Here is a 15,557-nt window from a genome sequence, read left to right as displayed (position 1 = left end):
GGTTTAAATGTCGTTTATATATATCTTATACTAGCAGCTATGACCCAAGTATTTAGGGGCTCTGTATAAAAAGAGGCAGAGGGCGCCTAGTAAATTTAAATAGCTTAAAACCAGCCAAAGTTTTTAATATGTAAATAAAATAGCCTAAATAATCACAGGACCGATGTTAGCATAAAATAAAGAACCCAATAAATTCATAATAAATGGAGATCGTAAGGTTCAAACAAAAGTAACCTTATTACATTATATAATAGGATGTAAAACAAGAATTATTACATTCAACAATGGCAAAAACTTTTTAAAAATTCTTTTTTGATACAAATTATTATGATTCTTTTTAATCGTTTTTTGTCCCTTCTACACAATTTTTAAACGCTAAGGGATCTGCAAGGATATTTATTTTGATGATAATATAAAACCAATAAATATAGAATTTTATGATTAATACATCAAGAAAGAAAAAATCGAGGATTTAAAAATTATCAGATAAGGATAAAAAACATTCCTTTTTGACAACATATTGAGCCAGAGAGGAGAGTTGCCTTGGCATTGTCACGTTTCCTGTGACAATGGATATATAATATATGTGGATATTATGATAGGGGAAAAAATGTCGTCAATTTAGGTTGCTAACATGGAACTCATTTATTGGTAAGTTCTTTCATCCAGTAGGAGGGGAGGGAATGGAGAAAAGGATGTGCAAGGGGGAAATCGTTACTTTTGCTCGCTGCGTGTTTTACTTTATTAAAAAACATTAAAATCTGGTGTAATATCCACGTAATAATATATCCATTCCTGTGGCCGCCTGGCCGAGGCCCAGCCTCCCGTTGGTTCCCTCCCCACAGGCAAATACCTTGCCGTCATTGGTCACGATGAACAGTGATTTTGAGCCTCCTGTTCACAATTTAGATATATATAGTTTTAGATGAACTATCAACACACTGTGGGCTAGAATTGAATCAAGACAAAAGTAAGTGCCGAGCCCTGAGACCTTTGTATGGTGAAAATAGACATAAAACCATAATGATTTCTGGTAAAACCAAAATATTTCAGCGGGGGCTTTTTGAGAAAATTAGATTTGAAAATTTCAAGTTAAATTTTCACCCCCTAGGAGTTGCCGCATAATCAAGACAAGAAAAGCAAATATTATTTATTTTAAATTTTGAACAACTTTGCTTTTATAAAGTTCTTTATAAAACCACTCCTGAAGGGAGTTAATAAATGGCCATTTTTATCACTTGCTTTGCAAAGGTCACGAAAATTCAGCCTAAAATAAATCATATATAGAGAGGTTTTAAGAAAGACTTTATAAAAGCAAAGTTGTTCAAAATTCAAAATAAATAAAATTTGCTTTACTTGTCATGATTATGCGGCAACTCCTAGGGGGTGAAAATTGAACTTGAAATTTTCAAATATAATGTTCTCAAAAAGCCCCCGCTGAAATATTTTGGTTTTACCTGGAATCATCATGGTTTTATGTCTATTTTCACCATGCATAGGTCTCAGGGCTCGGCACTTACCTTTGTCTTAATTCAATTATAGCCCACAGTGAACATGGAAAAAAGGATGAAAAATCCATAAGTACCGAAGGACAAACTGAGTTGTAGAGTAGATGTTCAGTGGTCATAAAAAGAGAGAATGTATGATTTTTATGAATAGTAAAAGTACAAGAAAACTTGACCAAAAAATCAGCAGTCTATTCATTTCACACTTTCCTAGTGTTTCGAACGGACGAAGGACGAACGGATGGACATACATAGAGTTCAAGTGAATTATAGAGTTGCTTCGCTACTAAAAATATAAAGTATTGAAAAGCCTTGATTTAAAAATGAGTTAATAATGACCATTTAAAAGATTAGAAATTAAAAAATACAATTAGCATAATGTAAAAATATATCTTAAAATTGCCTGCAATAGAAACTGGATTGAGAGCTGACAAAACTTCAGAATATACTGGCAGCTTAATTTTAGATCCTTTCAATCCACCAAGTTGGTCTTTATCATTCAGGCCCCATACAAACACTTTGGAACAGTTTTTCATAAGTAAATGCCATTAAGGTGACAATAATCGGGAATAGTCCCTTTCGTAACATCGCCCCACAAGGGGCGATTCGTTGTAATTTTAAAATGTCTTTTTATAGGTTATTTTAGGTTAGGTTATATTGGGGTTAGGTGATTGCCCCACAGGGTTAGGTAATCGGCCCCGCAGGGTTAGAGCCACCCGCAGGGGCTAAAAATAGGAGAAAAGCTACTGTGAAAAATACGAAGAATCGCCCCATAAGGGGCGATGTTACGAAAGGAACTATACCCAAATAATCTTATTAAAGCACTATGATTTTTGAGTTGGTGGTATTAAAAATGACCAAAAAAGATGTGTTCAAATGTTAGCATTTACTGTCCTAATATCTGATTTTAACATTATTTGATTTTATAAACTAATCAAAAACATTTTTGTTAACTTGAATTCTTATATAAAAATAAAAGTATGTCTGTCTGTCTATTTGTCTGTTTGTACTAAAGGATCTCTTTAACCGCTGGACCGATATGGTTCTCCATAACAATGTAGCTTCTCATGTAGGTAATGGGAAGGTTTAAAACTATTTAAGGGAAGTGTAAGAAAAATTGTCCATAGAAAAAAATTACCCGACCCTCTCTTTTTTTATTTTATTTCTATTAAAAATAATGTTGAATAAGGAGGGAAGTCGACTCCCCCCCCCCTCAAAAGTGCCCCTAGAGGCCCTTATCCACTGTTTAAGTGATAAAATCATACAAGTGTGGCTGTTCAGTATGAAAACCTTTGACTGGATGTTCTTCGCGTTTGCCGCCGCTGCCAGGTTTAGTTTTGCCGCCAAACAGCGCAGCCGCCAGGCTGTCCTCTACCTCCTCGGAATCCGAGGCCAAGAATGAGAGGGAGGAGGAAAACTCTTCATCTTCTAACCGGCGGCGGCCCACCATTTTTAGGCCGTGAATCTTGCAGTCAATGCCACCGTTGAAACACTGCTTGATCGAGATCTCGTAGAATTTATGGTATTCCTTTAGAAAAAATAACTTTGATGCATGTGTTTTAGAATACAATAATAATAGGGATCTAAAGGGATTAGAAAATGGCTGATAAATTGATGCACGCAGCACATCCCTAATGATTAAACACAAAATTTACCCCCTTCCGTAAAATACAATTAGTGATTAAAACGTTTGGAAACTCCACCTTATGAACCGACCATCCAAATTAAAAGTCCCCAAAGGTGTTGAGCCAACGAATAAACTTTCGGGACTGGTGTAATAATCAGCCCTTTGTCTCCACCCTCCCTGGTATTTATGCGTAGCAACTGTACACAAAGAAATAATGTATCAAAGTTATTTTCCTTGACATTGCTTAACAGATTGACAACAGAGTCTGTGTTGAAAATATTCACAGTTGATATTTCTTGTAAATTTGACAGGCTGTCACCACCTAAAACAATAGTTATCTATCGCATCGTATTTTATACTTCTTTCCGATGATATTAAAATGAAAATATTTAAACCAGTTTTGTTGGATGAGTCGAGTGGTTAAATGACTGGGCTAACAAAACTGGTATTAATTTTGTGTTTTTTTTTAATATTCGTAGAAAAGTGTCTATGTTATACGATTTTTTAGTATGGCTGAAAACAGGCTCTAATCCTGCGGATATTAATTTTAAAAGAAATTTTAAGTCTGTGGTATCCTCACCCAAATTAGTTAAAAGAACCTTTTCCGTTCAGCAGTTAGCAAACTAGAGCCAGACACAGAGACATCCTACTGCTAAGGGGCGTCGTAGCTCGGTGGTAACGCACTGAGTTACGGTGATGAGAGTTCGAGTTCTAGTCCCCATGTGGCAACTCGAATTTCTCAGTTGAATATATTCACGCAACTTCCCCTGGTTGTGTAAGAAGGGGATTATTGAGTAAGTTTGGATACTTAATAGTCAAGTACATAATATTAGTACTACCCTTATCCCAAGCTACTCTGCGCAGAGCGTCATTCATCACGGTGACTTAATTTGGGACACCTGCCATACTTGGCGAGGGTGAGGTAATAATGAGTAGCTGCCATGAGATAGCAGGTCAAGTCATATTCTGCTTGAACGTGGAGCTTGATAGCCCTAGTGGCTATACAAAAGTGTCTCAGCCTACTCCATGACTACTTAGGTCCAAACCCTGAGAGACTATGGCTAATCAATCAATCAACATCCTACTACAATACTAAATAAATTTCTACCTGAAATAACCAGAAGTGACGGCATGTATGTTGAATCCGCAGGATCCACAATCATTTTCAAAGACTGGATGGCCACGTCAGGCTGCATCTCCAAACGGATCCAATGCTTGCCCTGATAATAATAAACATTAAAAATCTCAAAGATCTTAAGGGATAAGACAATGGCTGATAAATTAATTTACAACCACAAAAATAATAACAAAATTACCCCTTCTGTAGATTACGTATGGACAAACAACTTTATTAACCATCAAATCATAATTCAACAAAGTCTCCAAAGTTGTTGCGCCAACGAAGAAGAAAAATCATCATGAAACTTTTGGGGACTAGTGTAATAAGCCTGTACGCCCAGCTATCTCTGCTCAAACTGTTCTTAGTTATGACCAAATGTATATCAAATGGTCATAATTGAGAAAGGTTAGACTTAATAAGGGTATTTGACTAAAATTAACACACAACTTTATGGAAAATACACGAAATAAAATGACCCCCTTTATTACCTGAGGCCCACAACTCTGCCAATAGCTGGCGCTGGCATCTGTCAGCCTGTAGGCCCAGCTCTCTCTGGAGGACACAGTCAAACTCTTGACACAGCTGGTCCAGTCCTCAACCAGGCCTCCTGTTGGATTCCCAGTCATGTAATCTTTCTTCCTTGTTCGACCTACAGAAAAATAAGGGATCTAAATGGATAATACAATGGCCGATAAATTGATGTATATCCCCAATGACGATACACAAAATTACCTCTCTGTAGATTACAATTAGATGTTAAAACGTTTGGACACTTAATGAAACAAACCAATCATAATCCAATGAAGGTCCCCAAAGTTTTTAAGCCAATAAGAATACGTTATTATAATACTTTGGGACTAGTTTAATAAAGAAGAATAGTTACTTCTCGCATCATATTATAAGGCTGTCAGACAATTGTCTGTAATACGATGTTATATAATATATTATTTTTCAGTATGAGGACAGGTTCTAATCCTGTGGATATTAAATAGTTTCGAAAATAATCTTACCTGGCCTTCCAGCAAAGACTGCAGCACTGCCAGGTTCAGCTATCCTATTGAAACTGTGCTTATGGTTTGTCTTGTTGTAGAAACAGTTCTCACAAAAGTCAAAATCCTCACAGGTCTTGCACTTGAACCTGGACAATGGATATATTATTACTTGGATGTTACACCAGATTTTCATGTTCTCTCATGAAGTGAGATTTGCAGCGGGCTAAAATAACGAATCCTCCATCCACCCCTTTACCCTGCCCCTCTACTGGATAAATAAACTGATAAATGAGTTCCATTTTAGCAACCTAAATTGTCGACAATTTTTCCACTGTCATAATATTTTATATATCCATTACCTGGGTCCAGAGATGGGACAGTTGCCGCACCCGTTGCAGGTCACGTTGGGGTGGAAACTAGGCACCACCTCCATTTCTAAAAATCATACAGCAAAGATTAGGTTAGGTAGTTGTACGCTTCATAATTTTCATAAATAAACATGGAAAAACTTCAAACATCACAAAATCTTGAACAGCAAATGGGTTGTGAATGATAAAATATAACAAGGAAGACAACAACCATATGTAGCGAAGAACCAAAAAAATCATGGAAGGGACAAACGGACAAAGTGAGTTATTGAGCAAATGATCCGTTGTCATAAAAAAAAGAAGGAAAGAAAGAGAGAGAATAAAAACCTAAAAGGCAGTAAAGTATTGGTCTGAATCAATGTCTAAGCTAAAAAGTAAACATGTAAGAAAATATATTTATAGTTTTATTTCCTGTAAAATCCCCTTACGACAAAAATATTTTTAACCATTTAAACACATAAATACCAAAACTTAGGTATTATTTCAAAAACACAAATCGTTTTAAAAATTATTAAGAAATATATTCTACATACATTAAAAACCTTAAATCATGATAATTCACTGAGTGAAAAAGTCTTTGATACTTCCAAGCTATTTATTGAAATATATTTCGGTGGACATTGCACCCTCTTCAGTCTTGAGTTTAGTTGGATGTTAAAAGTAAACATCAGTTTATTGCGACGCAAAATGTACTCAATAAACCCATGAACTTACCAGAGATAAGGCCAGTCCAGTTGCTCTGCATTGGAAAGTCAACAGTCACGTCCCTTCCATTTGGACTGATGCGGGACACTATCCCAACGGACCGGTGGTTTACCGACCCCCATTTATATTTGGGAGTTGTTACACAGCTCTTAACTCGCACTCTATCTCCAACCTAAATAGATGATGGATGTCAAAGATGTACATGTACAAGGATAAGATAATAGCCGATAAATTGATGTACATTGTACATACACAATGATGACACACAATATTACCCCCTTTGTTGATTACAATTCGTACAACCAATCAAGATACAATAAAAGTCCCCAAAGTTATTAGCCAAGGAATAAAAAAAACGTTATTATTAAATACTTTGGGGACAAGTGTAAAAAACAGCCAAATGTCCCCTCCCTTACTGGATAGACGTAGAAAAATAGAATTCCATAGATAATGGTTTAACACGAAAGGTAGAAAAATCTGTACTTGTTGATATGTTAATTCACTAGCGGCTACGCCCCTAGAGGCCTCTAGGGGCACTTGAGGAGAGGGAATCGAATTTGATAACCCAATTTCTTAATTTAGATTTTAAAAGAAAAAGTAAAAAAAAATTTTTTTTTTTTTGGGGGGGGGATTTTTTAATAGGGGCGATTTCTCTTGGGAGGGTCGTGGTACCCTCCCCCAAAATAGTTATAAACCTTCCCGGGACCTATGAGATGCTACCCTGTTAAGGAGAACCCTATCGGTTCAGCGGTTTGCGAGATCCTTCGCTACAGACAAAAAAAGCTTACTACTTTATATAATAGGATAATAATATATAGATACTAGTGAATCGGTGGTGCAGGCACCACCTAAAAAATTATATTCTACGTTATCTCACTTCTGAATATTAACCCTATTCTTCCATTGACCTATCCCCGACTATTAACCTTTTTTTCTTCCATTGAGCTATCCCCGACTATTAACCTTTTTATCTTCCATTGACCTATCCCCGACTATTAATCTTTTTGTCTTCCATTGACCTATCCCCGACTATTAACCTTTTTTTCTTCCATTGAGCTATCCCTGAATATTAACCTTTTTTCTTCAATTGACCTATCCCCAACTATTAAACTTTTTTCTTCCATTGACCTATCCCCGACTATTAATTTTCTTTTCTTCCATTGACCTATCCCCGACTATTAACTTTTTTTCTTCCATTGACCTATCCCCGACTTTTAACTTTTTTTCTTCCATTGACCTATCCCCAACTATTAAACTTTTTTCTTCCATTGACCTATCCCCGACTATTAATCATTTTTCTTCCATTGACCTATCCCCGACTATTAACTTTTTTTCTTCCATTGACCTATCCCCGACTTTTAACTTTTTTTCTTCCATTGACCTATCCCTGACTATTAACTTTTTTTCCCCATTGACCTATCCCCGACTTTTAACTTTTTTTCTTCCATTGACCTATCCCCGACTTTTAACTTTTTTTCTTCCATTGACCTATCCCCAACTATTAAACTTTTTTCTTCCATTGACCTATCCCCGACTATTAATCTTTTTTCTTCCATTGACCTATCCCCGACTATTAATCTTATTTCTTCCATTGACCTATCCCTCAATCTCTCTCTTTTAGGATCCTAATGTTTTTTGTTTAAAATCATCGTCCTGAAAGGGTTAAACTATTTAGCTAAATGTTAAATTTTAGTTTAATATCTGAACACATTCGGGCGCATCGCTAGTATCATATTACATTAAAACTTAGTTTCCTTGATTTACTATATTATAAACTTAAATTTTCTATTTTATGAATAGAAATTTAATACTTCAATATAATTTTAATAGCAACATAAAATAAAAAATTTAATTTATTCTTCATAGAGTAAAATAATGGGTCTTATCATTCTGGTCATTGAGAGTTTATTATTGATTATTGAACCAGTATAAGTTTTTAACATCGGACCTTTGGAAAACTTGAGCTCATTTATAGACATTTATTTCCTATATAGATCTGTCATGGATCTTGATGCAATACAGCAGGCCATTTTGTATATGTTAAAAATTGGAAGATTTCATTAAATAAAAGTAGTCGCAAATATAAGTATTAAATAATGTATTATATGCATTTTTGAATAGTAGAAAAGAAAATTTTGTAGAACTCTTTTTTATTGGAGACAAAATGAAGGAAATAGCCTTAAACCATCCCAAGCTCAAATCTAATAATAGTATAGCCTAAAACTATTCCGGGACTTGTGTTAAGCTTCCCTGAAAAGAAGAACTTAACCATTTTAGATCATCGATCCCTTAGGTGACAGATTTACTACATTAATCAATACCAACGGATGCGCCCCTAGCATCGAAGGGCTCATTATTTAAATGGGTAATAAAGGTACAGAAAAATATCCTAAAACTATATACCATTGAATTACCTTTATTTGTTGACCTCCAGACATAGCTAATGGTTGGGAGAGTAGCTCCACGTGAATGTAACGGACCCAGTAAGTTCCTCCTTTTCTTTGCCAGGAGACCTTAACAAAGTTTCACATGTTTTTAGGGGGATTTTATGATAACTAGGCATCGGGTTTCGCCGTATTTTCACAGTAGCTTTTGATAGGTTAGGTAAATGTTAATGATTGCTCTGCTGGGTTAGAGCCCACCGCAGTGGCTAGAAATAGGAGAAATGCTACTGTGAAAATACAACAAACTCGCTTCTTTGTTTTTTTCCATGATACCTTATTTTTATCAGATAACTATCCTATAATTGACTTTAAAGATGTAAATTCCTATGAGCACTAGGAAAAACTAAATGATAGTAGCATCTTTATAGACACAAAATGTAAGTGCGTTCATTTGAAACAATCTTAAAAAAGACTTGAATTTGTTAATTTTTTCGTTCATGTATATCCAACTTATTTAGCTTTGCTGTAGTTATTATTTCAAACAAACCAAAAATCAGATATCGGAGAATGGTAAAGAGAAAATGAGCATATTGAAAAATCACCTGAACATTAAGATCATGAAGACCATCTCTGTCGAGTTTCACCACCTTGCCAATATCTCCTTCATGCACCTCTTCATAAGTCCTACAGCACCTGACAAATAGATATATTATCAACTGGATGTTGCTCCAGATTTTCATATACTCTTATCTCCTTCATAAACCTCTTCATAAGTCCTACAGCACCTGATAAATAGATATATTATCAACTGGATGTTGCTCCAGATTTTCATATACTCTAATCTCCTTCATAAACCTCTTCATAAGTCCTACAGCACCTGATAAATAGATATATTATTAATTTGATGTTTGCACCAGATTTTCATATACTCTAATCTCCTTTATGAACCTCTTCATAAGTCCTACAGCACCTGTCAAATAGATATATTATTAATTTGATGTTTGCACCAGATTTTCATGTACTTTGAAAAAGTAATACTTGCACTACTTTTACACCATCCCCCTCCTACTAGATAAATGAACTAACAAATAAATGAGGTTCATGCTAATAACCTAAATTGACGACGAATTATCCCCTGTCAATATATCCAAGAATATTCTACCAGAGAAAGAGAGGACAATGGGCTGTTTATTACACTAGTCCCCAAAGTTTTATAATAACGTTTTCTTTAAGTTGGCTTTACAATTTTAGTGAATTTTGATTGGTTGTTGCATTAAGTTGAGTGTTCAAACGTTTCAACCACTAATTTTAAACTACGGAAGGGGGTATTTTGTGTATCATCGTTGGAGATGTACATAAATTTATCGGCCATTTTCTTATTCCGTATATTTTAAATCCATTACCTGACGGTCATCCCTGTCTGTATCTGATCTCTGATGTAGTAGGCATAGTCGTCATTGGATTGAAAGTCAGATCTTTTCTTGAATGCCTCGGGCGAGGGAATGCATTGGTCGCCAAGAACACCTACAATTTAAAAAAAATCAATAGCAAACCATAATCATCAATCAAATAAAAATCATTTTTGAATTCTCAATGAATTATATCATTAATTTTGATTTATTATGTATGCATCTATTAATTTTAAAGCTATAAATTAATCAATTAAAGAACTTTAAATTAACCAATCATATAAAAGTTAAATCAATCATGATTATTGTATGTGCTAATTATAATGCTCATACTAAAATTCTTTAGGCCGGAACAAATGGAACAAATTAAAAACTTAAAATTTGAGATGATTTGTTATATTTAAATATTTTAAATTCTACAGATAAGAAAAGTTTTCATTAATCATTAATGAAGAAGAATTGAATAATACCTTCACTAGCTGCGCTGGCATCAATATCCTCAAAAGATCCAGAAATAGATTCAGAATCAGAAAACTCCTCCTCCTCTTTGGGCAACTCTGCCGGTGCTTGCATCAACGGCTTCAGCTCCATAATTTGATCCTGATTTTCCAGCAACCAGCCGACAATACTCTCAGGACTAGGGGTCATTTCTCCAATGCCGCCCAATGCTTTGATAGCATATTCAGCCGCCAGTCTATTGAAGCCCATGTCAATAAGGCTTTGCACAGTTGCTGTGGGTGGCGGGGATGCTTGGCGCGCGGCGGCTGCAGCTCCCCGTACACGGCTACGCCTCGATGTCTTAAGATCCTTAGAGGTTACGGCAGGCACTTGAGCTGTTTGTTCAGCATTAGAGGCTTCACCTTCAACATGTTCCTCCTGTTTATTACCATCTGTTGCTGTGGCAGTCAGAGGTGAGCCTAGGTTGGCCCTTTTGGCGGCAGCTGCTGACGCAAGGTATTGGCACATTGCCAGGGCTGCATGTTCCAACTCTTCCGCTTGATACATCGCCTTGACAGGTGAAGGTTGGGTCGCCTTCACCAACAGACGTTGTATCAGCATCACTTCTTTCTTTTTGGCTTCATCAACAGAATCTAAAATAGTTTTTTATGGCATCGTATTCTAGACAGCTTTCCGGTTATAAAAATGAACGATATAAACCAGTTTTGTTTTTACCGAGAGGCCAAAGGCCAGGGCTAACAAAACTGGTATCAATGTTATGATTTTTATTTTAATATTCGTGGAAGATTGTTTGCAATACGATGTTATACATGATTTTTCAGTATTAAAGAGAACTATTCTAATAGGTTCTAATCCAACGGTTATTAATCGGTTTTGAGACCATACTGGATAATAGTGAACTCAATTAGCTCAGCAACAATTTACAAAAATATATAAGAACAGTAAACTTTAATACAGTATAATTATTGAAATTCTTTGTAATATTAGGAAATTGTAATACAGTTTTTCAACTGCAAGCGTGAGTCTGATCTATGTATAACAATTCCATTGTAACTATTTTTTAGGGGCGATTTCTTTTGGGAGGTTGGTGGTACCCTCTCCTAAAATAGTTATAAACCTTCCCAGAACCTATAATCTATAAGCTACCCTGTAAAGGAGAACCATATCAGTTCAGTGGTTAGTGATATCCTTAGGTACAGACAAACAGACATCCTGTTACATTATTATAAAGATTTTGTGGTTTGTACCTAAATCATCAGTAATAGATTCCACAGAGCTAGCTCCATACACAACTATCTGTTTTAACACGTGGCGCAGGCTGTTTTGGTGAGAGAACAGCACCTTAACAAAAAAAAAACGGTTGCAGTTCAAATATTTTGGCGGGAAATCTATATAAGTTACGTCACTTTACAAGGGGCAAATCATGTTTTGTGGGAGAACAGTACCTTATCAAAGAAAAGGTTTTTATTTCAAATATTTTGACGGGAAATCTACACAAAGTACCTACGTATTTTAACACTTGTTATAAAAACCGATAATATTTTGGCGGTAAGGAACACAACCAAGGCTTTTTTAACAAAAACTGGTTTAAGTTTGAATGTTTTGGCGGGAAATGTACACAACAACCAGGCTACAAAATTTTTTGGCGGGAAAGGTTTTTACTTCAAGTCTATTATGATATTATCTATCTATCAAGTAATGTTAGACAAAAAAACATACATTAGTTATAAAGGATCTATGCTACATGTTATTTAAATTAAATATCTATAAAAAGGACTTACTTTGATGGACTTGAGAATGGCCAGTCTTTGTTGTTGTTGTCTGAGGAGAGCAGAATTAATACTATCAGCATTATCTGTCAACATCTTCCATTTATCCTTCTCTATCTTGAAATCCTAAATTAAAAATACCGTATTCATTGTTTCAAGAATCAATAATACATAATTGTTTACTGTTTAGGTAATATAAAAGTTAGTCATATTTTAAAATCCAAATATGAATATCTCACCCTATCCCCTTTTTTGCTTTAAAAGGCCTCTAGGGGCGTAGCCGCTAATTGTAATAAACTAAAAAATACCTGAGAAGCCAGATAGAACAGATTTGTCCAAATTGGCAGAGACTCCTCATTCACCGGGAACTTATCCAATGGGAAGGGAGCGTCAGGTAAATGATTGACAGCTGTGATGGCCATTTTCTTCTGTACTCCATTCTCCTATAATAATGAATGTAGAGAATATACGTGGATATTATGACAGGGGAAAATTGTTTTCTATTTAGGTTTCTATTTCCCCGGTCATTTAGAGTATATAGAAATTAATGTTATATAGATTTTTTAATTTCTTTTTTTGCGACGTTTCGTCATATTTCTATAGCCCCTATTTGATTAGACGGTTCATAGAGCTGAGTGTCCTATCGTTTCAACCACTAATCGTAATCTACAGAAAAGATACTTTTTTTGTATGATCATTGGGGATTTACATCAATTTATAGTGACTGTCATATCCCTTTATACTTCGGTTTTTTACCTGTTGTATCAATATCTTTCCATGATGATTGATTGAGCACACAGTACCGGACGCGGCATCCCCGCAACTCACTAATCCACCAATCCGGGGCCGAGAATCAAATCCTCCAATAAGAGACAAGCATGAGATAATGGAAGCTTGTTGCGCGGTAAAATTTTCGCCATCACCCTTTTTGTTAGATTTTATTTTATTTTCGTTATAAGTAACAAGTTACCTAGATATTTATCGTATCGTATATATTACAGACAGCTTTCTGCGGATATCATAATTAAAATAATAAGATTAAAACCAGTAGGTATTGTTATTCTATTATTAATGGAAAATTGTCTGTTATACGATGCTAAACATGATTTTTCAGTATGACTGAGAACCGGTTCTAATCCAGCCATGTAGTTTTCTTTCTTTTTAGCGTGTACAAATCAGCTAAACCATAATTAGCCACAAAAAAATTAATAATTCACTACCTTATCCCAATAAATAGAATACATACAAGGATGACAACATAAGTAGCAGCAAAGCTAAAAAATCCTAGAATGTACAAACAGAAAAAGTTAGTTATAGAGCAGATTGAAATTTTATAACAAAGAACAGAAAGATAGCGGAAATTGACATTTTAAAAGAAATCACGAAACCCTTAAAAAGAATTATTTCTGTCTTTTGAGCAGCTACAGACTTATTTACTGAATGACTGACAGACGGATGGACAAAGTGAATTACAGAGTAGCTTCGCAACTAAAAATATAAAAATCTTTCCTCATTGAGTTGCATTTGTAGGATGGGAATCTCTGTGATAATCTCATTTACAAAACTCATCTTTAAACAGATATACTCGTTGATTCTAGTAATATTATTATCATCATTAGATTTATATTTAATTTTAATATTCAAAAGGTGAATGATAAAGGATAGAACAACAGAAAATAAAGTTAAGTTAATAGTTCATGAATTCAATGGATATAGAATATATTGAAATAAATACATGAACCTCATATATTGGTCAGTTCGTTTATCCTTGAGGAGGGCGGGGATAGAGTAGAGGGGTGGTTATTTAGGCCACATGTGAGTATCACTTTTTAGAGTACATTAAAATCTGGTGCAACATCCACGTAATTTATATGGGGAATAAGTAAGTTTGTAAGTCCACGGACGTCGGACACATGAATGAAATTTATTCTGTTTTACATGATTAGCAAATAAAAAACATCTGCTTAAAACTCTTTTATTCTTTAAAAATGGATATATTATTACTTGGATCTAACACCAGATTTTCATAATCTCTAATATAGTAAAAATTGTAGAGGGCTAAAATAAAGATTCCCCATTCCATCCCATTTACCCTCCCCTACTAAGGAATGAAGTAACTAACCAATAAATGAGTTCCATGTTAGCAAGCTAAATTGACAACAATTTTTCCCCTCTCATAATATCCACGTAAATCCTACATCCATTTCTGTAAATTATTTTTAAAGATAATTTGGAAAAGCTTTACTATAATTATCTGAAATTGTTAAAAGCAAAGCTTTTCTATAATATGTGTTTGTCTGTACGTCCACCGTACATTCGTTAATTTAGACATGTTAGAATAGTCTTATCGATTTCAAACCTTGCATGATGATTCTTGTAAGAGTTAGGTACGATGTAGGAAGCGTAGCAACTTTATAATCATTTCAAAAAAGTTAATACGACCATTTAAAACATGCTCATTTTAAAATCATTTTCTTGAAAATTTGGCATCCAATAATGTTCCTTGATGTCCAAACAGGAACCCTATGCAGGGTTCTTAGTAGCTTGATGCATTCTTCTGCTATCGTGCTAGAATGAGGGGCTGATAGAGATACTCTAGTTCCCTTTCCTTTCTTTACCTAAATATTAGTATAGATATAAGGGGGGGTTTTTTAATGCAACCATCTCGTAATCAATGTATAAATGGCACTTAGAATTGGAATTTTGATCTGAAATTTTGCATGAGTAATCCTTGGTAGGTCTATTTTCCCTAAATCGAACAAAAAGTTGGAAAAGTAGCGGCTAACGGCTGGCGGCTCATCCGTATAGCCATTTGTTGGGTATTTTCAAGCGAAATCCATCACGAAACCTCTCTCCACATAATGCTCTTTTCCGATCCAAAAGGTTTTCAAACGGTTCTAGCCGGTAGTTGCTGGTACTAGAAATCTAAAAAAATGTTATTTTGTATCATTTCACATGATTTAAAGCAAAAATATGTTTCAAAAAGTTGATTTCTACGTAATTTATGACAGATTTGCCCTAAAAATAGCCAAAAAACGGCAAAACGGCTGAGTCGTTAGCCGTTACTTTTTCAATTTTTTTATTGATTTAGGGAAAATAAACCTACCAAGGATTACTCATGCAAAATTTCAGATCAAAATTCGAATTTTAAGTGCCATTTATACATTGATTACGAGATGGTTGCATTAAACCCCCCCCCCCCCTTATATTATTTTTTTA

At 34.9% G+C, this 15,557-nt stretch overlaps 1 protein-coding gene across 1 annotated transcript in view; it reads right to left on the bottom strand.

The window, feature by feature from the left end:
• The window catches only part of HERC2 (E3 ubiquitin-protein ligase HERC2), a 77,947-nt gene that overhangs the window by 36,268 nt on the left and 26,122 nt on the right, over positions 1–15,557 (bottom strand). The window contains exons 16-35 of the mRNA XM_080168569.1: positions 14,843–14,956; positions 13,850–13,934; positions 13,095–13,264; positions 12,647–12,781; positions 12,351–12,464; positions 11,817–11,910; positions 10,581–11,201; positions 10,105–10,225; positions 9,304–9,394; positions 8,732–8,830; positions 6,327–6,489; positions 5,604–5,679; positions 5,263–5,390; positions 4,741–4,901; positions 4,241–4,352; positions 3,369–3,454; positions 2,796–3,036; positions 1,909–2,022; positions 801–894; positions 508–566 (exon numbers count right to left, since the gene is read on the bottom strand). Coding sequence (XP_080024695.1) covers positions 508–566; positions 801–894; positions 1,909–2,022; positions 2,796–3,036; positions 3,369–3,454; positions 4,241–4,352; positions 4,741–4,901; positions 5,263–5,390; positions 5,604–5,679; positions 6,327–6,489; positions 8,732–8,830; positions 9,304–9,394; positions 10,105–10,225; positions 10,581–11,201; positions 11,817–11,910; positions 12,351–12,464; positions 12,647–12,781; positions 13,095–13,264; positions 13,850–13,934; positions 14,843–14,956 — 2,878 coding nt within the window. The remainder of the gene's footprint in view (positions 1–507; positions 567–800; positions 895–1,908; positions 2,023–2,795; positions 3,037–3,368; positions 3,455–4,240; positions 4,353–4,740; positions 4,902–5,262; positions 5,391–5,603; positions 5,680–6,326; positions 6,490–8,731; positions 8,831–9,303; positions 9,395–10,104; positions 10,226–10,580; positions 11,202–11,816; positions 11,911–12,350; positions 12,465–12,646; positions 12,782–13,094; positions 13,265–13,849; positions 13,935–14,842; positions 14,957–15,557) is intronic.

This window comes from Acartia tonsa, chromosome 8 (assembly GCF_053477335.1).
Source record: "Acartia tonsa isolate MP-2025a chromosome 8, ASM5347733v1, whole genome shotgun sequence".
In the NCBI taxonomy this organism is placed as follows: domain Eukaryota; kingdom Metazoa; phylum Arthropoda; class Copepoda; order Calanoida; family Acartiidae; genus Acartia; species Acartia tonsa.
The sequence above is the reverse complement of the archived record's forward strand: the minus strand, read 5'-3'. Positions and strand labels throughout refer to the sequence as shown.